This window comes from Trachemys scripta, chromosome 13 (genome assembly GCF_013100865.1).
Source record: "Trachemys scripta elegans isolate TJP31775 chromosome 13, CAS_Tse_1.0, whole genome shotgun sequence".
Taxonomy (NCBI): Eukaryota; Metazoa; Chordata; order Testudines; family Emydidae; genus Trachemys; species Trachemys scripta.
In genome coordinates, this window is record NC_048310.1 from 6877957 (window position 1) to 6901604 (window position 23648).

General features: G+C 47.8%; 1 protein-coding gene across 1 annotated transcript in view; it reads left to right on the forward strand.

Annotated features, from left to right (window-relative positions):
• The window catches only part of SLC7A5 (solute carrier family 7 member 5), a 63023-nt gene that overhangs the window by 30860 nt on the left and 8515 nt on the right, over window positions 1–23648 (forward strand). The window contains exons 3-9 of the mRNA XM_034788362.1: window positions 11736–11841; window positions 12937–12981; window positions 14497–14620; window positions 15788–15891; window positions 17284–17380; window positions 18876–19025; window positions 21269–21446. Of these exons, the coding sequence (XP_034644253.1) occupies window positions 11736–11841; window positions 12937–12981; window positions 14497–14620; window positions 15788–15891; window positions 17284–17380; window positions 18876–19025; window positions 21269–21446 (804 nt within the window). The remainder of the gene's footprint in view (window positions 1–11735; window positions 11842–12936; window positions 12982–14496; window positions 14621–15787; window positions 15892–17283; window positions 17381–18875; window positions 19026–21268; window positions 21447–23648) is intronic.

The window sequence follows — 23648 nt, forward strand, 5'->3', positions numbered from 1 at the left end:
GCAGAAGGTTCCTACACCTAGGGCCTGGTTTACTTTTAAAAGTTGTACCAGTATTACTATTATGGGACAGAAAGGGGCGAGGAGCTTTGTTTTTGTTTGTTTAAAACCTGGATAGTTATACCGGTAAAAGCCTTAATGTGGATGCACTTGTGATGGGTTTCCCCTGCGGTCCCACTTGGAACTGGGGTACCACTGAGCCCACCTGACCCACCAGCCTGGGCTGCCTGTCACACTGTGGTGCTGTGGTAAGTTGCCAAGCTCTCCAAGTCTGCTCTTTCACCAGCCTACACACAGGTAGGGACAAACCCAGCTGCAGCCTCACACGCATGCTGAGATCATCTCTGCATGGGAAGGCTCAGCTAAGGCACCTCCCTGTCGCTAAGGCAATCCCCCCTACCCCCCAGAGTGCAAACCCAAAATTATACCGTCTTGCGCTGCACGGGGAACTGTACAGCGTAAACTCATGAAATTCGCCCTCTCCCTCGATGAGGAGGAAGATATGCAACAACTTTCTGCTCCAAGTATGATTTCTACACACTGGTTTTAGACCGTTTATTAACTACAAAAGATAGATTTTAAGTGATAGCAAACAGCTCAAGGCAGATTGCTTTGGTAAATAAACAAAACCGCAAATTGAGTTTAACACACTGGATAGATAGGATATGAATTAGCAAATTCTCACCCTGAGTGATAAACCGGTGGGCAGATTCTTAAGGCACAAGCTGCCTCGGCTTGCCCGGGTTTTCAGACACAGGCTAAAAATCCCTCTAACCTGGGACCATCACTGCCCCCAGTTCAGTCCTTGCCCCTCAGGAGTTTCCAGGTGTGTTGTTGTGGGGAGAGTGAGGTACCATCATGATGTCATTGTCCCCCTTTTATATCTTCTTCCCACTTGCTGGAAAGCTCTTTTGCTGTGACCTGTGTCAAACATTTCCCATTGTGTAGTGCTCTCTCTGAGAGGTTTCTATTGTACACAGTTCCTGGGTAATCCTTGTGCTTGTTTGCATTTCCTCAATAAGCCATTAACATTGTTTGGCTTTTTTACTGTTATACCTATCTCATAGAGCTGGAAGGGACCCCGAAAGGTCATCGAGTCCAGCCCCCTGCCTTCACTAGCAGGACCAAGTACTGATTTTGCCCCAGATCCCTAAGTGGCCCCCTCAAGGATTGAACTCATAACCCGGGGTTTAGCAGGCCAATGCTCAAACCACTGAGCTATCCCCCCCGTTGTACCTGAAAGGCTGCTTGTGCGTGTTTTCAACCTCACAACATGTTTCAGTAACACGTACCTAGCCAAATTTCAAAACTTCACATACGACAATAGCACGTACAATCCAATGAGATATTAATGTCTAGCAGATCAAGACTTTTAGAATGATACCTCACAAAGCATACTTTGTACAAAACATATCCTAATGACAGTGGTGAATATTGGGGAGCCAGGGTGTCACAGCACTTATGCCAGTATAAGGGTACCTTATGCTGGTATAATTATTCTGCTTCCTGTACATGAATAGGTCATAACTGTATCCACACTGGGGATAGGTTGTACCAGTTTAAACTATATAAATATAGTCAAAGGGAGAGAACTTTCTAGTGTAGACATGATCCCTGTTTTTCCCTCAACTGCTATTACATACTATCTTTGTTCTCTCTTCTAGTGCTATGCTAATGTTTACTTAGTACCTTCTGTCCAAGCATGTCTAAGCCATGTCTAGGCCAGGTATTGCCTAGTGAAGCACCTATGTGATCTAGCAATTAGAACAGGTGACTGGGAGTCTGAACACCTGGGGCTAGATTCTGAATCTAGATTTGTTTGGCTGGAAGACTGCCTAGTCATCAGTGGAGTCCGGGGGTCCGATCATACAGAACCAGATGCAGCAGCTCGCTCTTGGGTTATATTCCTGGGTCTACCTCTGATTTGTTATGGTTTCAATTAAAATTCGTATATGGATGATGAGTATTTTGGAGCAAAATTGAAGGGAGAAACCAGGAGGGTTGGGGTGGCCTTGACTACATGGCAACTTTCCTGATCTTGGATTTGGAGCTGATCTGACTGAGCCATTAAGTTTTCCGAGGAAGTGAGGCACTAAACTGTATGGTGATTATTTCCATTGCAGTTCTGCAGCTGTTGCATTTAGACCCACAGCTCTTTTAAAAAGGCCTGCTTAAAAAATCAGACTGTAAGGATTTGTTTAAAGAAAAAATATAATCGCTTCACTGGGTCAGTTTTAAAGCTGGTGCCTTTAATCTGTGGCACCACACAAGAATACGCTGGTATATTTAGATGTGGAAAACATAAAGTGGACATTCTAACGTCAAAAACCAGATTTTTAAATTTTTCTAAATTTCTTAATTATTAAAACTGAACATTCTTAAAATCCTAACTTCCTTTTTGCTATTGATGCTGGGTGATATATATATATATATAAAATATGTTTTTTTTTACATTGAATTAATCATGGTCAATGAAAATAGTCACGTTCAATTTTTCTGGTTCTTGTGTCCAATGCTGCAATATTTGGTTACAGACACTGCTGTGGCATGCTTAAACGCAAACCAAAAGCTTGTTCTCACCAATTTTTTTGGAGGGGTGTGTATGTGAAGGGGACTAATTAAATTCAGACTTCTGTTAGTTTACAACTTTTAAAAAATTCTTGCATTCTGATTTTAAATCATTTGCCTGTGAGCCTCAAAGTGACTGCCTTAAATCCACTGTGGGGGCAACACTGAGAATTAAGGCGTCCATTCTATCCTTAACTCGCTTCACTGTGTTCTCAGAGACCTAACACAGAGAGCTGCAGCTGTTGAACAGACACGGGTGAATTAAGGACAGACGTAGGTAGGCTGAATTTCAAACATTTGCCATGGAGGGTTTAGATTAGCCCCCAAACCTCATTTTTTCCTTTCATTATATGCAGACTATAGAATCCTGTACTCTTGGGTCTCCCACCTCATGGACTGGTTCATTGTTCAGGGTAAAACGGTCTTTAAAAGAACGATTGTGCCTGGCAAACTTCCCACTGTACGTGGGACTGTTTTTAAAATCAAAGTTAGGAACTGAAGATCCAAACCTTCGAGACTAAGCAGAGCAGCACAGAATAAATCCATAAAAGCCCAATAGACATATTATCTACCTACTCTGGTTGCAAGGCAACATCTTGGCTTTGTGTTTGTGTATGTATCTTTATTTTTAATTGAATCTTTTTCCCTTTTGCTAGGAAGTTCCCTTTTGATCTGCCTCCTTCAATGAGGTTCATTTTGCTAATTCCATGGCGGGAGAAAAAGAAAATTGCCTTGTTTGTGGCAAATCTCCTGATTAGAACAGATCCGAGAGAGGGAAAGTTTCCTCTCTTCCACTCTACTGGCAATAATGGCAGTTGAATGTGCTGAAAAAGCCTGTCAGGACAAATCTCTATGAGACCAAGGGACGGAATGAAGAAACCCTTGTTAATAGCAAAAGATTGGTCAGGTTATAGAGGTCTGGTTTGTTCTGGAGTCCCATGAAAGAGAAGCAAAGAAATATTCTGTTGAATTGACAGGGAAATTTGCAATGCTTGGCCAGTAACTAACAAAATCTCAGGCTTGAAGGATCTCAGAACACAAACTGCGGACAGATACTGACAATACATAGGGCCACAGATTGAACAAGTGTTGTCATTGTCCATGTTCCCTGCACTCCGTACCCAGAGTTAATTATACGTAACCATTCAGAGAGCAGCAGACAATTAGCATAGTTACAGTAGTCAGTAGATTTTCTTCTAATGCCTGCTGGCTGGCTGGCTCAGGGGACCGGTAATGTGGTTGGACATGAAGCTCACTTATTCAGATCTAACGGTGGCAAACTCCTGACTGTTTGGAATGAGTTTGGGAGTCAGAGTGCAAATACCTTGTGGACAGGTGCCCACAAGGCAACACCCATCGCCACAACTTCCTCCTTCTTTCCCCCCATTTTCTGATCTCTAGCAGCGAGGCCAAGGGCAATGGAGACCGAACTCCCCTCTCGTCTTTTGAATTTGTCCCTGCAGATCATGAGGCCCGTACAGGAATGGGGGTAAGGAAAGCTTGCCCTGTTGTTGCCCGTGCTGTTCCTGTTGGGTGGGTGTGATGAGAATAGAGGCTGTTTCCATGGCTGTCAATCCGTCACCTTCTACTAGAACTTGAGGTTTCAAGGAAAACTGCTGTTATGAGATCAACTTCAGCGTTCCTCTTTGTCATCGTGCGCGTGTGTGTGTGAAAAGTGGGTGAAGGTATCAAAATGGAGAGTGAATGGAGAGTCTGGAAAAGTAGACAGTATTCTCCACAGCTCTAAATCATATCGGGCTGGCCGCATGTTGAAGACTTAATCAGGCATTTCACACTAGAGGGTGAATAACTCAATTATGCAGGATTGCTTTATGGGCTTGTTGCTCTCTAACCACCAATTTAATCTCCAAGCAAAGATGGATGCTAATGTCTGAGGCCAAGTGGGCATAGTTGGTGCAGGCGCATGCCAATTGCCTGAGGTCAGGTGGGCATGGCAGGTTAATGTGTTGCACAGTTTGCATGCTCTAGTTTGAAAGGAGGCATAATTAGTTTTTACCCAGCCAGTTTGTTCTTGCCAGCTGCTGTGTTAAAGCTCTTGGTGACCAAGGCCAGGATTAGTGACACCTAGACTTTGCACATTTGCAGTTGCCTGTGCAAAAAAATTAACGTGCGTAAAAATACAGGCGCAATTGCTGTGATTTCTCTTCCAGTCATAGGGACTGTATGGTCAAATGCCCATTTGTATGTGTGGTGATTGCCGTTATGGTGCACATGGAAGACTGTCCCGCAATGCGGGTATAGGTGATGACGCAACATTTTAATGTTGCTTGAAGGGAGCGATCATAGGCAGTGTAGTACACCCTGTATATCCATCGTCACTGCCACGTGGCTACACCATGTTTGCAAGCCCTAAATGGGCAAAACACTTGTGCCTGTGGCTATATACCTCAGTGGGGTGATCATTCATCTGTCTGTATTTGAGAAGCTGAGTAGTGCTCATTTGCAGGTACCCAAAATGCACTACCTTCTCCTAGCTGCATCAAAGTTGGTGCTTTAAGCTCTGGGACCCACCAGTTCATTGCAAACTGGCCAAGGAAAAATGACCTTTGACCACTACTGATCTAGGTTAGATTCAAAACAGCCAATCAGATTAAAGGTTCCATTTTAAAAATACAGCCATGCTAATGCTGTTAATGGTATGGCACTGAACACTTGCATATTTTGCTCTTTTTTCCTCCACATCAACCCCCAGAGCTTCTCTCTGTCTGCCTCCAAACAGCCTTTGACTGTAGCAGTAGCAGGTTACACCACTGATGGATCAATGCAATCGACAGCTTTTCTTGTTTTATGCTATACTTTCCCTACAGCTTCATACTGAGCTAGGATTAAAGGCTGTGGCCTCTGATAATTACAATCCTGGAAACTGAGTACGAGCAACAGATGGGTGGCTATGCCATCCCCAAGGGTCGTTGGCTCTGTTACAGAACTAGTTGGTTGGCCTTAAATCAGTCCCTATTCAGGACCTTAGTTGGCTGGCTTCCCTCCACCCTGTTCTCAGCTACAAGTTTCTATGGATGTGGATTAAACCTGCTGTGCTCAATAAAATAAGCTAGTGGGAAGTGGCTGGGAATGCATTGGACTGTTTGGAGTTTGCATTTTGCCGTTAGCCTGCCCTAATGGGAAAGGGGTGGGCCCGTCTGCACCGAAGATAAAAATTGAAGTAACTTGATACATTCCCTAAAGTCTCTAACCACCACCTTTGCTTTCTCTAATTCCCAAAGGAAGCTTGCCCTGTGACACACACCTCACCCACTCCCAGCCTGCGTGGCCCAATAAGCGTAGAGTCGATAGTTCTGTATTTTTTAATAGCAGCTTCCACACTGATGGATACAAAAGTTGCAAGAAATCAGGAGAAGGTTGCACAGGGGAAGGGCTTGATTACGCTTCCTTGGCAGCAACAAAATGCGAAGGAGCCAAAGAATGCAGCAAAGGTGTGTGTACACGGTGTGCAGTGTACGTACACAGTGGTGCAGTGGTAGCGTATGGAAGATGCTGCTGAAATGGATTCCTTGGGCTTTGCAGCTTTCAATAAGCTATCAAGAAGGTTGTGTTCTGAGGCGAAGGGAATACCATTTTGGTCCTGATCTAGCAGGAGTCACACCCAGATGAGTGGTTTGATGCCGTGGTTAGGAAGGCAGATTGTAGGCAGCCTTTGCCCCTTCTAGTTTATGAGCCGACAGAGGAGCATAGCTGGAGTGGACAGGTAGTTCTTTCCTACTCTGGCCTCCTCTGAGAGCCCAGGGCTCCGTGATGAAGATAATGATGCATTTAGAGGGAAAGGAATTTGGCAACCAGAACGCCCTTTGGGCCTCCGGGTCTTGATCATTATTATTGTTATTATTCTTAATAATAATAATAATTAATAATAGCACTTTATGAACATTAGCTAAGTAACCCTCCCAGCGCTCTGGGGAGGGAAATGTTATTACATTTTACAGAAGGGGGAACTGAGACGCAGAAATGTGCTCTGACTTGCCCCAGGCCACGCCGATCAGTGGCAGGCGCCGTGAATAGAACCCAGGAGTCCTGATTCACAAGCGGCGAGGCGGCTCTGCCGCTTGCTGAAATCCCCAGCGCATGTCTTCCTAGCCAGAAGCGGAGTCTCTCAAGCTTGGTTGCCTCTCAGGAGAAGAGATGAGGATCCGTCACCTGCAGCGGTCATACAAACAGCAGGCAAGGCTGGACGTACGGCAGCAGCACTCGGAATAGGCCGATTGTAGAAATGAGAAGGTGGCAACACTTGTGTGGGTCCGAGCTAAACCATTGCCTTGCGGGAGGGGCGGTATAGAATGGCTTTCCCCACAATAGGCTGACTAGTGCTTCAGCCCGTCTTGTTTTAAATGATGCAGTTGATAGGGCTCCCACCACTGCCCCAACTGAGTAGCTGTCATCACTGGGAGCTTTCCCTACCATCCAGCGTCTGTTTCCCTTTGCTCGGTTTCATTACAGAGCTAGAGCCACCTGGGAAACCCTGCGTCGCTCCCCTTCGCTCTTTGACTCAGATGGCTGCGTTCCCCTCTCGTTGCCATTCAGCCCAGCTACTCATGTTTAATTACAATGAATTGCCTCACCTCAATAGAAGAGCCTGCGTTATTAAATCGAGAATGGACGTGACCCGATACGAAACGAGGGCTTTCAAAGAAAAGGTCTGAACATGCAGCACATGGCATGAAAATTCCTTCTGCACGAAGGCCCCGGGTGGCAGAGAGGTTACAGGTACAATTACAGGCGTCTTGTCGGCTGGCAAGAGCTGCAAATAGGGATTGTGTCGGAACTCGTTACCTTAATGTGGTTAATTTGCGCGCAGAGTGTAATTGTACAGCCCATTTAAACCAGGGTGCAGGGTGAAGCGAGGATGTTGTCTCTATAGCACTTATTGCTGTGAGGTGAGGCCAGTGTTCTTAACGGACAGTATTTAGAGTAGGGGGTATCAACTGGAGGGAAGGGCAGGTGGGTATAAACGGAGCAGTGCAGCCAGTGTTCTGCACCTGTATAGTAACATCCTGCTCCGTGGGAGTATTGGACGCCATTGAGCACGTGTAGGCCCTGGCAGCGTGAGCTGCGAACGGGTACCTTTGCACAGCTTCCAGAGCGCATGCGGCAGCTTTAACTGTGAGCCGTGCCATAAGAGGGTGGGAGACGCGATGCTTGTCTGTGTCAAACAGAATTCCCTGAATCTCCAGCTTAAATGGCGGGCCCTTTTCAGCGAGCGTTGTTCATGAGACGGGTGGATGAAGTCAGACAGGCTCATCAGTGAGACTTCTAGGGCTTGGCCCATGGGGCAGAAATAACTTGCAGAGTTTTCTGGACTGACTGCTGGGGTGTGACCTTTATTGTGCCACAACATGTAACGCGTTGGCTGCCACGTCTGTATAAGTATGGCTTACGGGTGCAGTTAAGCATGTCCCTAGGGATGTGCTGCTGCTGCCCGATATGAGGAGATGGAGCTTTGGTGCAGGGTGGGAAGAAGACGTTTGCTCTGGCGGGATGTGCCCTCCAGAACACGTTTGCTCATGAATGGAAAGGTGGACTCTGTCATTAAGCCACTATGGGCACGTCTACGCAGCCCGTGGAATTGAGCCTTCCAGCCCAGGTCGATAGACTTGGGCTCATGCTACTGCATTATACATAACTGTGTAGACCAGTAGTGGGCAACCTGCAGCCCGTGGGCCGCATACAGCCCATCAGGGTAATCTGGTTGCAGGCCGCGAGACATTTTGCTGACGTTGACTGTCTGCAGGCACGGCCCCCCGCAGGTCCCAGTGGCTGCGGCTCGCCATTCCCGGCCAATGGGAGCTGCGGGAAGCGGTGGCCAGCACGTCCCCGTGGCCCGCAATCAGGTCCTCATAAACAAAATGTCTCGCAGCCCGCAATCAGATTACCCCGATGGGCCGCATGCGGGCCACAGGTTGCCCACCACTGGTGTAGACGGTGCTTTGTAGGTGTGGCTCAGCCTTGAGCTTGGGCTCCGAAGCCCACCCAGCTCCGCAGGCTTCAGAGCCTGAACTCCAGCCCACCTTGCAATGTCCACACAGCTATTGTCTGGCTGCATCCCTGCTGACTAGCAGCTCGGTGCTGCAAAGGCATGGGCTAGGTACATGCTATGGCAAGTGCAGGTTTGTGTGTATGTCATCACACACACACACACACACACTCTTAAAAGTTATGCTTTATTTTTCCTGTTGTGCTTAAACACGGCTTCCGTAGCGCACATTCTGTGGCAAATTTCACTTCTGTTTGATCCTGTGCCCTGAAGGGGCAGCCAGACTCTTTGACACCAAGCCAAGGCATCTGTGAAGCGCAGCACGGCACCGAATCCGGATTAGAACTAAACAACCCCTCTTTGCACAGATGCTGTCGAGTTCCCAGCTGGGGGATATTTCCTGCATTGGCGAGCACGGATTTCTGGCTGGCGACTCGGGGATGCTGTGCTTCTGGCCACGGGCTTGAGAGTTGCAGCTCTGCTTGGCCTTGGTAACAGACGGGTACTGTGTGCTGCAGACAGGGGAAAGGCAGAGCGAGATCTATGGACTGTTGGGGGAAAAAAGAAGTGCTAGAGCCCTGGACAATCTGTTACCACTATAACAGTCCTTCAGTGGTAATCCCCTCCGCGTCCTTGGCATGGTTCTGGGGTAAAGAAACACACACTTGAGTAGGTTGCAGTGTAGCCCGATCTATCGATGATGTATTCATTCTGTTAATTGCTTAAGAATTTCCAGTTATCACTTTGAGGGTTGACAAGTTCTCGTCCCGAGATCAGGTCCAGGATTATTCGATTTCTTTCATGCCTAGAGATCTCGTTGTTCTGTGTACTCACACCAGGCAAGCAACCACGCGCCTTCCAAAAGGAGGAATCTGCTTGGCTGGTGGCAATTCTGAATTGCGTGGGTATCTGATAGAGAGCCACTTGTCTCCAGCTTCCTTAGCCAAGTCCGACTCCCTCCTGTGATTCAGAGGAACGTGTAATGGTAAGGACAGCATGCAGGAGGTGTCTGATCAGAACTCGGGCCCACCTAGGTAGCACAGGCCATCACATGGGGAATGGAGGGGACCACTTGCTGCTGGCAGTAGGGGCCTGCTAAAGGCTTAATTGGTTTAAACCAACTGACGAAGAAGGAGCAGTGGCAACTGGGCAGAGAGACAGTGAAGAGGAGACAATGTGGGATGGAAGGCATGGGTCAGGTGGAAGGGATGAGTATCAAAACAGGCCATTGAGGTGGGTAACTCCCATTGGCTCCTACTTAGAGCCTGCCCCAGCAAACTAGCTCAGATTCATCATATTGCAGGGGAACGCTGCCCTTTCTCATTGATAGAAAGTGCAACTGGATCAAAATGTGCGTGATTCTAGCAGTCTTCTTGTCACCCAGCTTTATTTTGTGTGTTCCTTTCCTGGCCAGCCTGGGCAAACGTGATGCTGCTGAAAGCCCTGTGGTGCGGGGGAGCTGAAATTTTGCAGCGCAAGGAAAAAGTGGTGCCTTGGCTTTTAATACCCCTTTTCTTCCTTCTCTGATATGAATCTGTGGAATGTAGCCTTCCAAAGGGTTAACCTCCAGCGCTGCTGATTGCCATGTGATAACAGTTGCCTGTGTGATTAGAGCAGATCCCTGCTGTAAGAGGAATCACATGGGAGGCAACCCTGCTGGTCAAATCCTGTGCTGCTCCCCTGTCTTCCTCCCTCACAAAGGGGAGCACTTGTTTCATTGAAGGAGAGGCCCCACCCCAGGCCTGGATTTAGGCTCCAGATCAAACAGCATGAAACAAAACAACCGCAGAGAGATTTAACGCAAAACAAATAACCCCTGCGGGTGTGCTGAAAGGGCTTTCAGTAAATTTACAATCAAATCCTCTTTTTATGGCTTTTTAATTCAATCGTGGATAAATAACAGGAACTTCTGATATTTAGACCCCAAGGTAGCTCACTTCCCTTCCCACAATTCAAAGGGGTTACCATAACATGCTGCTTTATTGGGTCACTGATGAAACTAGAGGAAATCCTGGGTCTTTATCGAGAAAATGCAGCGTTTGGTGGAAGGACGATATAATAGCAAAGTCTTTTAAGCATCTTTCAGCCAGAAAGATCCCAAAGCATTTTGCAAGCATAATGCAGGAATCATTCCACCCATTGCTAAAATGCAGCTAGCACTGGGGTGGAAGGAGCAGCTGTTTAACAGTCACCCAGCAATGCTGCACAACCATTTAGGACAGGGAATAAGAGAGGATCCCCTATTAGGTTGAAACAGCTGGGGAGCTTTAGGGAGGCAGGATAGAAATTGTTCCACTTGGAATTTAGTCAATGGCATCAAGGCCCCAAACTTTGTTATAAGCACATAAAGTGTCTTAGGGCAGGTCTGCACTAACCGCTTAAGTCAGTCTAATTTATGTCGCTCAGAGCTGTGAAAAAGACGCCCCCGAGTGACGCAAGTTACAGCAACCTACGTGCTGGCCACATGGGCACTATGTTGGCGGGAGACGCTCTCCCGTCAGCATAGAGCGTATCTACCAGATGCGCTACAGCGGCTGTAGCGCTTGTAGTGTAGACCAAGTTCCAGCAGTGGTGAGTCCAGGAGAAACAGCATGTGGGCTTTGGTGCTGGGGATTAGGTGCTCAGAGGTGCCCTTAGGAGAGCTGGCTGCTTTCACGGGGCTTTCATCTCCTGATTTCCGCTTGCTAACTTGCATCAAAAGAAGCTAAAAATACATTAGCTCCCTCATGTTACTTTTCCATGTAAGCAGACATCGCCGTTGTCAGATGAGATGCTATGCAATGGTGAACGGGAGGGGAGGTGTCTAGGAGGCATTATCTGTGCCTGATCCACGCTGTGGGAAAGTTTGAGAACTCTTGCTGTAGTTAGTTGTTAATTTCACTTATCCTAGTTTTACTGCAGTGGAACCACACAGTGTGAAACTGGAGTAACGCAGTAGGAGATGAGCCCAATATAAACCTGTCTACACCTTCTCTAACAGAAACACAACCTGCTTTGCATCAACAAAACTAATGCCCTATCAGCAGATTTTGCCCCAGGGTGTTGCTAGACCATTTCCCTGCCTATCTCCTGTCTGTGTCAACCTGCAAAGATCTCTGGGATTCAGCCTTTGCCTACTTCTCACATCTTAATATTCTGTCCTTGTTTGTTTTTTGTCTCGATGTAGGTGATGTGTCAAACCTGAGTCCTGAACACTCCTTCGAAGGCACAAACGTCGATGTGGGGAACATTGTTCTGGCTTTGTATAGTGGTCTCTTTGCCTATGGAGGCTGGTAAGATGCTGGCATATTACTCATTGCAGTGACAGTGTAGTTTAGTTCTTTGTCTTCAGCTCTTTGAGAGAGTTGGCAGGGAGGGCATGGCCCAGAACTTCTAGTCTAGCTCTCCTCGTCACCAAGGTAACAGTGCAATCGCTTAATTTTTGTCTAGTGTTATTCATGCTCAATCCTTACAGCCCCATCCCGGTCCCTATGTGCAAGTACAAGCAAGTGGTGTCAGTTGCAGTATTTAAAACAGGGAGCAAATATAGGGGAAACCTGGTAAAATGCCCAGGTTGTATGGTGAGCGAACTCAGGGAAACCAAGAGACACTAAATAAGGTGGGATTGTCCGATTGGGCCCGAATCGTCACAGATGGAGAAGGATATTTGAAGAATCAGGGGACAATTAGGTGCAGCAAGATCGCAAAGGCTATTCCAGCTAACCAAGGCAGCATGGGAGAAAGGATTCGTCTCATGCTCTGGGCTTGAGAAGGCTCCATCCCTCATTTTGGGCAGGAACTCAGAGGTAATATGCCTTATATGGGCCATTGGTTCAGACTGACTGGATTTTGGTAAGCCAGTGCCTGTGGCTTGTGTAGGAGCAAAGGTCAAAGTAGAGGTTGTGGGCCCTGCAGCTGTGACCAGCAGCTGTCAGTACTGACACATCAGTCTGCCAATTGACAACTCCAAGCCAAAGCTCCTACAGGTTTCTTCATTAATCCCTTCACACTCTCACATGTGCACCCAGAAACCTGGGCTCTCTTTATTTGCAATAAAAATAGAGGCAGATTGTGGCCCTCCTCTGGCAATACAGAGCTGACCATAAGTCTTGGCATGCAGTGATCCATCTTATTCCAAGCAAACTGGCTGCATTGCATGCTGAGACCTGCAGAGAACACCTTTGTTTGAAGGTTTTGTAGGTAGCCTCAGTGCTTGTGCCATAGATTTGAGACCCACGGCCACCCTTGGTTTTGCAGAACATGCTTTGGTTTATCTGTCTCTAGTGGGGCTTGCGTATGCATGTTGAGGTTAGAGTTAGGCTGTTGGGTTCTTTTTCTAACTTCATTGATCTCTGTAACCAGAATTACCATTGTCTTTTAAATTGCAGGAATTACTTGAATTTTGTCACTGAGGAGATGATAAACCCCTACAGGTATGTGCACCACATGGCGAGCTCTTGGCTAGAGAGGGAAACTCACCAGCTGTTCTCCCTCTAAATGCCACTTCCATCCGTTAACGCAAAGCAACCCTTTGTGTGTAGCAAGTGTTGTCACTAGGCATCCCAGGGAATGTAAAACAAGCTCTTGTTTTGGGGGCAAACAAAACCTCTGCTGTGGGCAATGCATGCCAGATAATGAGCATGCTCTTCGTTAGTACAGGATGCGGTTTCTGCAGGGAGGGGGAAAATCTCTGTCTAATAGAAGCCCTTGTTAAATCACCTTCCCTCTCTGGTCTCATTTGAAAGTCCCGTTTCTTTGGCCTGGCTCAGCAGCTGCTCCTTCACAGTTGGGACTTGCTGGCAGAAAGGGGGTTTTCTTTGCATTTGTTGCTCTATTGCAATTTCATAACCCTCCCTAATATATATTTTCACCAAAATGCCAGAGGGCTTGCCAGGACGTAGTTTTACTGTTGGCCACGCATGCTTGACCTCTGCATTTTTTTCCTCCCAAGGCACGGGGCCTTTCTGTCCATTGCATGTCTATGTCAGGGTTATATGAGGGGATCTGGTAACATGGGATTGATCTTGCCAGAGCAGAGCATCTCTGGCAATTCCCTGATGCCTGCAAGAGAGGTGCAAACCATGTGTGATTGCCAGCGGCACCACTGGCTGCACTTTTAGGCCAATTCCTGACCCCTGCGGTGATCAGTTGTGTTGCGAAGCATGAGATTCATTTACCCTTTCCTTGACATGGGTAATGACATGTTTTTGTGGACTGTAATTGTCCACCCCCTTTCCGAATGCAGCCACTCTGTTGACTCCCTGACCTCCGGCAGCTTTGAGCTCCACAGGCAGATTGTCTGCTGCATTAAGAAGGATTTCCTTTTTAAATTAGGCTAACTTAGTTTAAGCAAACTATCAGGAAGGGCAAATCTGCCTTCACACCAGCTTCTCTTTGAGGATTTGTTTAGGTTACAGCTGAGTATGATTCCCACGGGGTTGCAGGGGCCCAGCCAGCTTTCTGGTGACTGCCAGCTACAGCCTGACCTTCCCGTCTCCTTTGTAGACAGCCACATGCACAAGTGCTTATCCTCTGGCCAGCTGACTACTGTAAATGTTCTGACACTGGTATCTGGCAGGAGGCCCCTGTGAGCTCTTTAAATGAAAGTCTGTGCCTTGAACCCGAGCACCATTTGCTTTGCCAGAGTCCACTCACAACCTGTCTTCTCCCCCAAGAGTCCATCTCCCTCTGCCTCCCGGCCACCATGCTGGGCTACTTTTATTTTTGGAATTTTCTCCCCAACTTCTCCAAGGAGGATGAAGGCCAGATTGGACCCTCTGCAAGACCAAGGAAAAGCAGAATAAATTGGGCAGTCTTTAAGCCAGTGCAAAAACCTATTCAGAAAGGCTGGTCTCTGCATCCCTAGCATGCTGCCTCTTGAATTATGTCTCTGACTGATCTTCAGAGCCCCAGATCCTAATACGTTATGATTTCCTTCTTCCTCCCAGAAACCTGCCTCTAGCCATCATCATTTCACTGCCCATAGTCACCTTAGTTTACGTGTTGACGAACTTGGCTTACTTCACTACCTTGTCAACAGAACAAATGCTGTCGTCTGAAGCCGTGGCCGTGGTAAGATGAGTCACATCAAAAACACGCTTATCTATTTCTCTCTGCTGCCTGAATCCCTCGTGCTATCTCTAGGTGGATCTCCCCATTTGTTCAACACTTATCTTGGCTACTTACAAGAAGCTGGTGTTTGACAGGAGATGAGAGGTGGGGAAGGGTTGTCCCCACATGACACTGAACTGGATTAATCAGAGTGATAAGCAAGGGTGGGGGAGGGAAATAAATGGCATTGTTGTTCATAAATAACCCTAGCTCCCGACTACCAGCCATGTAACTGTCTGATCAGTTACCAGAATGTGACATTTATGGGAAAAGGTCACTCCATCAATACTGAACTGGTGCTGTGCTGCTAGAGATACCAGCTCTGGTTGCACTACTCCAGTTTTATTCTGAAGTGATGTCACTGAAATAGCAGAATTGCACTGGCATAAAATTGGAGCAATACTGGGATGAATCGGACTAAGACGTAAAACTGAGACTCATTAAAGAGCCCATGGCACTTCCTGCCAAAACAGGGGTGTCTGCTCCAGTGTCCTGGACTAAATTGACGTTTTGCATATCTGAATCCTCCTGCCGTTGCAGCTGGATCCAGTATTTTCCTAGACTTTCTGTTCTAAACCATTGTGTGGTATTGCTGAAGCTGTTCTAATGGATGTCATGTTCTGCCCCAGGGTACATCTATACTTACCTCCGGGTCCGGCGGTAAGCAATCGATCTTCTGGGTTCGATTTATCGCGTCTTGTCTAGACGCGATAAATTGATCCCGGAAGTACTCGCCGTCGACGCCGGTACTCCTGCTCTGCGAGAGGAGTACGCGGAGTCGACGGGGGAGCCTGCCTGCCACGTCTGGACCCGTGGTAAGTTCGAACTAAGGTACTTCGACTTCAGCTACGTTATTCACGTAGCTGAAGTTGCGTACCTTAGTTCGAAGCGGGGGGTTAGTGTGGACCAGGCAAAAGAGATGGCTGCATGTCAGGGAAGTGCCTTCTGTCAATCATGTAATTCTGTAAAATGCTTTGGGCGTGGGAAAAAGGCAGTATGAAAAATCTTCAGTAATTTGTGTGTGTATAGTCAACATGAATGGGGCGTTTTATATGTTAAAAACTTGTCTGGGTAAATAGATACGAGTCCCTGTCGGCAAGTTGCTGACAGAATGTTGCTTCCTTCTAGGACTTTGGGAACTATCACCTTGGCATGATGTCTTGGATCATACCCATCTTTGTTGGCTTATCGTGTTTTGGGTCTGTCAATGGATCCCTCTTCACTTCTTCTCGGTATGTTTTTTGCTCAGTACTGCAGGTCCCATTTACAGGCACTGTGCCTTACCTGTCTTTGTTTGGCGCAGTCCTCACAGGAGCGGGGTCTCCGAGGTTCTGCCGCTGGACAGATGCAGAGAGGGAAGGGGCAGTGCGCTATGTAAGGAGTGCGAGTGGTCATTTTTTGGAAAGGCCTTAAATCAGTGACACTCAGACCTCAGTGCCCGAGGAGCCAAATTAGCGATCGACATTATCCCAAAGAGCCACAGTCGTATGAATTCGGTGTTTCATTTAAAATACATACTATTTCTAACTATATCTCCGCTCCTGGGATGACAGCTCCAAATGAAGACAGGTTAGTCACCGTGCCTGTAAATAAATAGATATATAATTCTCACAGCAAAATGACTGACCAAGTATTTTATCAGCTACAGTTGGTTAATAACACAGTAAAAGCCTCCTGATTGGTTAATAACTTAGATTGGTTAACTCAGATCACACAGTGTTTAAATATCATGTGCTGCAGAGGGCTTTAGGAGACACATTAAAGAGCCACTTGGAGCTCATGAGCAGAGTATCATTGCCTTAAACAGTATCCAAAGGCCAAATCCTAAATCCTTGCGGAGACCTTAGTCTCACTGTCTTTGGGCAAAATCCTGTTGAAGTCACTGGGTGTCTTCGGCCGCAGACTAAATAAGTACTAGGGTGACCAGGTGTTCCGATGTTATAGGGACAGTCGCGATATTCGGTGCCTATTACGTCCCACCCCATCCCGATTGTTCACACTTGCTGTCTGGTCACCCTCATAAATACAGACTTGGACTTTAACAGCAGTGCTCAAGAAAGCATTTTTAATGTAAACCCAGATGCTTATAAAGCCTCAAAAACAAAGACTTGAGGGTTCCCCAAAAAGAAAAGAGAGGATGGCAGTGGACTGACACCCGGGAGAGCTGGGTTCAGGTCTCGGCTCTGCCACGGACTCCCTGTGTGACCTGGAGTAAGGCACTTAATCGCTCTGGTTTGGTTTCCCATCTGTAAAATGTAGATAAGAAAACTTTCTTCCTCCCACCCTCTGCCTTCTCTGTGTAGAGGGCAAGCTGCATATGTGCAGAAGTCAGCATGTTGAGGCCCTGATCTCAACTGGTGCCACTCTCATGCAAATAATTAATAGCAGTGGTGGGGAGCATAAGTGGCACACAATTGCCACTTGGAATAGCAGTGCATCACTAGTGTGGCAATACCTACGTACTACAGGTGGGGTTCAGAGTGTAATTTCAGCCTGGCTCACTCCAAAATGCCTATGCTTCTGTCACGCTGTTGTACCTTGTTTTGTACTGAATGCAAACCTGAACTGAGTGAGTGACTCCCAAGCACTTGCACCAGGTGGAGTAACTGCTCTGTTGCCCTCAGGCTGTTCTTCGTGGGATCCCGGGAGGGTCACCTGCCCTCTGTCCTGTCCATGATTCACCCCAAGCTTCTTACTCCGGTACCATCTCTCATCTTCACAGTAAGTGTCCTATGGGCTTTCAGATTAAGGTGGCGCATGGCAGAGAGAACACAACCAATCGAGACGGTGGAGCAAGCCATGGTCCACCAATGCCTGCTCCTACTGGGGCTGCAGGAAAATGACTGTGGGATACTCCACTGAATCCAAACAAGCAATCTCTGTTTGTTGTCCCAGTGGAAGGTAAACCTCCTTCTCCTCCTCCTTTTGCTGATCCCCAAAGTGTCTGCCAGTATGCCATAGGGAGTAGTCCTCCCAGGCCCCACATGTCTTGCTAGGTTTAATCAAGTGCATGGGGTGAGGATGTCCTAGTGAGACAGCAGCACTACACAGGAAGCTGAAATGCCGGGCGACATTGATAAGGCTATATGCTGTTTCTTAGCATGTAAGTTAGTGTCAGCTGTTACCACTGTATCTTAAGTCACCGTTCTAGGAACGGAGGGGAGAAGTTTTGCAGCAGAGAATCCAGACTGCCACAAGCCCCAATAAACTGAAAAGTCATGGGTGGTCCCTGGGGAAAATGTGTGTCACGTTGGTGCCACAATCTTCCTCTGGCTGATCTGCATTCTCCGGATGTTTCCTGACACTCTCAGAGCACCCGCAGCTGTAGAACAGCGGCTGTAGTTAGTCTTTGCGGGTGAGAAGAACGCGTCTCTGCACTTCAAAATAAAAACCTTTGGAAGGAAGTGTGGCAGGGCGAAAGAGGAAGTGAAGGGCAGATAGACTATCACCTGGTCACAGATTCAGTTAGCTTAGTGGAGATCCCTGCTGAATCATCCAGTCCATGTTTCAGCTCGATCCCACCTCACGCATCCGTGTAAGACTGACTGGACTTCAAATTCTCTGTCTACAATGGGAATAGCTGGGGGGAGGAGCAGGGGATGTCGTGACTGGGGGCCCACACAGAGCGCATGCCAAGACGAAAAGAGCAGCGGGTGCTGCAGGACCCGATTTGGGGGCATTGGTACAGCTGTGGCAGGGATCAAGGACTGCAATAGCCCGGAGCCCTGCTGGTTGTGATTGAAATGCATTGGGTGAGCTGCATAGAGAGCGCTCAGGCCGGGAATACAAGTGGTAGCACATGTCAGAACGGAAGTGCATTCAGCAGAGCTGTGTGGGGAAATGTTCCATAGCACCTTCCTGTTCCTAATGTGACTGATTCTGTCCGACTCGTTCAGACCCTCGGTTTCCTGAGCACTAAGAAAATTCCCCTCCTTTTCATCCTCCAAAAACCCACCCTCTTTTTTCTCTCTGTGTGTTTATATGGCCCTCATCCCCATAGCATAGCCTTGGATTGCAAGTTTCACCTTGAAATAATTCCATGCAGTGATCAGACTTGGTTAAATTAGTAAAAATTAAGCCACCTCTTCTGCATATGCTTGGAAATCCTTCACTGTTCTTGGATGGTAGGCAATTGCTCTCAGACATTTGTCGCTAGTAGTGTATGGTGTTCTCCCCTGCCTGTCCCTTTGCTCATGGCTTCTGTATCTGGCCGCAGTGCATCATGACCCTGCTCTACGCCTTCTCCAATGACATCTTCTCCGTCATCAACTTCTTCAGCTTCTTCAACTGGCTCTGTGTGGCTCTGGCCATCGTCGGCATGATATGGCTCCGCTACAAGAAGCCGGAGCTGGAAAGGCCCATCAAGGTGAGGATGGTGTTGGCAGTGTAGTGGGGAGTCCTGCAGACGCAGAGCTTCCCCCTCCGTGCTCAGGGTTCTGTGATGCTAGTGGGAAGGTGGTGGGATTGGAGACTTTATGGTGGCACTTCTGGGAGAAGGGCAGTTCTTTTGTGTTCTAGGATGTGACTTCCGTGTATAGAAATTTTCCCCCTCAGCAGTAAGGGTGAGAAAATCTGTGCAGGGAGGAGTGGAAAATGCAGCTGCTTTACTGTGCAGAGGTTTCAGAGTAATATGCATTTATATGCATCCGAAGAAGTGGGCTGTAGTCCACGAAAGCTTATGCTCTAATAAATTTGTTAGTCTCTAAGGTACCACAAGTACTCCTGTTCTTCTTTGTGCAGAGGTGCAACTTTAGAGCAAGCCAAGTTAGATGTGAACGAACAGAGGCCTGTGTGAAATGAGTGGCTGGTGTCAGATTGGTTCCTGGTAGGCGGGAATCCACGGTGCACAAAACTCCATCTCGGCTGATGCTCATTGGCTCCCTCATTGGTATAGAGGCCCACGGCTGAGACACCCAGGTCCTGGAAATTCCTTCCATGTCAGGGATGAGGTACCTTGGCAGGGCAGCACACGGGAAAGCTCTCCGTGTTAAACCTGCTCAGAGGATTAGTAGTAAAGGATGTCAGCCCGTGCAGTTCTCAATCGAATGCTCTGTACCAGCGTGAAATTGACTTAAAAATATTTGTTTAAGAAACAAACTACAGGGGAGAGAACTTTATTTGGATTGTCCTCGGCTGCCCTGGCAGGACATTGGGCCCATTTGGTTAGAGGCCAAGATCATGTCAATCACTGGAGTCAGTCAGCTGTTCTGAAAGGCATGCTATGCCGTCATCTTCCGAGCGCACTCAAATCCCCACCAAGCCACCGATGGCCAAAAAGCAACACACGTTACAGACCTTCCCAGATCAGTGCTCCCAAGATGGCTCTTAGCAAGCAGCTTCCCTGCTGAAAGCTGGGGTCTGCTCCCTTATTTTAAGAGTACTATGGTGTTCTAAAGCAACGACCTAAATCGCTACAGCTCACGTTAGTCATCCTGCTGCATTCAGGACTGTTAGTTGAGATACTCTATAGTTTTATATATAATGGATGGACTGAGCGTGGGACTGGGAGCCAAGAACTCCTGGGTTCCAGTTCCGGGTACGTCAGGGATTTGCTGTGTGGCCTTAGGTAAGTCACTTCGCCTCTCTGTGATGGAGCAGAGAAATGTCACACCAGCAGTAAAGGATTGATGAGAGCCTGTGGGCCCTGCTAGCCCCATCCATCTGTACCTGCAGCCAGCTCCAGGACAGGAGGGGGAAGGAAAGGAGAGGCTGGCTAAGTTCAGGGCTGACTGGCGAAGAGGCAGGAGGTAGCTCTGCCTCTCTCTGGGAGGGGAGCATCACTACCAGTCTGATGGGACAGCTGCCAGGGAGCAGTACTGCGTCCCTGACCGAGACCGTTGAGAAGACTGATGAGCACCCCGCACTGAGTAGACTGTACTATTTGACTAGAAGGGCGTTGTGAGACTAGGCCCCCTCCACACAAACATCCGCCCATGCCCAGAGGGACATGAGGCCGTGGCAGGATGCCACTAACGGTCTGGGCGCTACTCCAGATGAGTCACTACAGACTGGAAAATAGGGGCCACACCTCAACTGAAGGGACATCGGTAGGAAGTAGTCCAGAGCAGTGGACTTAGACTCTCTGCCAGAGGAGCCTGCCAGTGTTGCTTCACACAGGGCCCTGGGCTGGGACCGGATGGAGAGGGCGGGCCTGGGTCCCTCTACCATATCCCCTGGAGGGCTGAGACTCAGATGTGAATGGAGTCCAGAAAGTTCCTCATCTAAGGTTAGCAACCAGGCACCTCTGCCAGGGAAAAGGGGGGCCAGAAGTCAGGCATGCTAACCACTAGGCCGCCCAGCCCTTCCAGTGCCCTATTTATGTCCTCTGTAAAACAGGGGTGATAATACTTCTGGCTCTCCAGGGTGTTGCCACGATTGATGGATGAAGAGCGTCCTGTCTTCCCAAGGGAAACTAAAAATCCACAACCTCTCATTCACAGTGGTGAGCAGTCAGGGGTATCATCTGCAAAGGGTCTGTCTCAGAATCCAAACACTTCCCCTCCCAGGTCAAAACCAGGCACACACATTGCAGGGAGCTAAACTTCAATTGCCTCTGTTTCAGTTCCTCCTTAACTAACTCCCCGCCCCTTTCTTGTCTGCTGTGTCCAGGTTAACCTCTTGCTGCCCATCTTCTTCATCCTGGCCTGCTTATTCCTGATCGTGGTCTCCTTCTGGATGACACCAGTGGAATGTGCTATCGGCTTTGCGATCATCCTCAGTGGGATCCCCGTTTACTTCTTTGGGGTTTGGTGGAAAAACAAACCCAAGTGGATCCTCCAAAGCATCTGTAAGTTGTAACTACAGCCGTCAGCCTTTGCAGGGTGCACCTTTTGTCTTTGGCGCCATAGATAATGTTTCGCTTCTTACTAAGCATGCTATGGCAGGTAGCATTGGCTGTCATTCGTATTGCAAAGGTCTACAGTGGGTTTTTAATGGGTTTCTGTTAAACAATCCAACTGGTAATCGGTGGGTCAGCTTGTGGGCCAGGCACCCAGAATGATAGTCCACCTGTTGTAATGGCAAATCACAAATCAAACACGTGAAACTTTCTCCCCCCCCGCCGCCCCCCAAACAGGGAAATGATGCGTTGGGACATAAATCCCTAGCGAGATGCTGAGGCTGCCTTTCTTATGCCCGCCGAAGATCTGCGGTGTCAGAGCTTTATTAGCAGAGGAAAACATCCTGTTGGGTGACGTGGGAAGGGGGATGGAGATACAGTGTCAAAATCGGAGTGCAGTGAGGCTAATTCTAAGGGAGGTGAGATCAGAATGAGCCCCCAACATGTTGTCTATTTCACATAGACATTCAATGCCCTCCCTACCATCAGTAAGATAGCACAGCCAGGGAAGGGACAATATCCTGGTAGATTCTCTTGGGAGCTTTATTTGTCAGGTATTCATGTAATATAGGTGTGTCTCAGCTGTCAATGTCTACACCACAGTGAGTGTTCAGGGATGGAAAGCTCTCTGCCTGGCACCACCTAATCTCTCTGTCTGAACAACTGATTCAAGAAAGTCAAGCTGTGTTGTCTAAGTAACTAAACTCCACCATCTGTCTGAGACTCGAATACAGCTGGCTGACCTAGAAAAGCAGACAAGCAGAAATGCCAAACCTTATCTATGTCCTTTTTATTAACAAGAAAAGTGCTTTTTAACAGTGCTCAGGACTTTTTTTTTTTTTTTAATTCGAAGTATCAGGCTTAGTTCTTGGTAAAGCTGTTTCCACAGCGACTGAGTTGCAAATTAGCATATTAATTATGTGCCACCAGGACAGGCTTTTAAGCAGAGAATAGAGAAAATAGTCCAAGAGCACAAAATAAGAAATCTGACAAGTGTCTAATTGGGCACACACGAGCCTTATGCCCACATATGTATTAATATACTGTAGATAATGTGATCAGATCCAGCTCATCAGAATCCCTGTTAATTGTATCTGCCAAGATTGTCTCACGTGCAGAGAACACTCAGTGTGGTAGTGATGGCACAGAACCATTGAAACACACTTTTTAAAAAGACACGGTCAAGGTAACTTATGATTTAAAAAAAATCTTACAATTTATACCCCCCTCATAAATTTGCAGTTGAAATGTTTCCTAATTAAATTTCCTCCCCCCTCCGTTGTGCATGTGCCCCCCTCTTTTGTTGTTGCAAAGATGTGCATAAGCATTGGGCTGCACATTCTCATTTGTTGGTTGCTTGTGACAGTGCAACACTGCTGTGTCTTTAAGGAAAATGCATGCAGGATCAGACATTCAGAACCGGGCAAGCAAAAATGCTGTCTCACAACGTGTATGCACCATTACTGTGACACCGCAGTAACTGCATGTACAGTTCTGAAATTTGGGCCTTAATGATTTGCACATGTTAAACACATGTGCACATATGTACAGTAATAACTGATCATTCCCATGAGTGTGCAGTTAATAAGACTGGAATTAGAAATGTACATGTAGTCAATACACATACTCTAACACCGATATCGAATTAATTTTTACCCTTATTCTATGCACAAACTCTTGCTGTTACAGATGGAAGTTGTGGAGAAGGAGTGAGGCAGCATATAGCCTTGGTACAGTAACTCCTCACTTAATGTCCTCCTGGTTAACTAGGGTTACCATACGTCCTCTTTTTCCCGGACATGTCCGGCTTTTCGGTACTCAAACCCCCATCCGGGGGGAATTGCCAAAAAGTCGAACATGTCCGGGAAAATGCCAGCCGGGCACTTGCCCTCCCGCGGCGGCTCTGCTCCTCCCCTGACTCTTCGGTTCTGTTTAAGAGCCGAGCTGCCCGAGCGCTATGGGCTTCAGGCAGCCCCCTTGCCTCCGGACCCTAGCCGCCGGCCGGGCACTTCCCCTCCCGGGCTCCAGCGGCGCAGGGTCCGGAGGCATGGGGGCTGCCTGAAGCCGGTAGCGCTGGGACAGCTTGGCTCTTAAACAGAGCCGAAGAGTCAGGGGAGGAGCAGAGCCGCCACGGGAGGGGAAGTGCCCGGC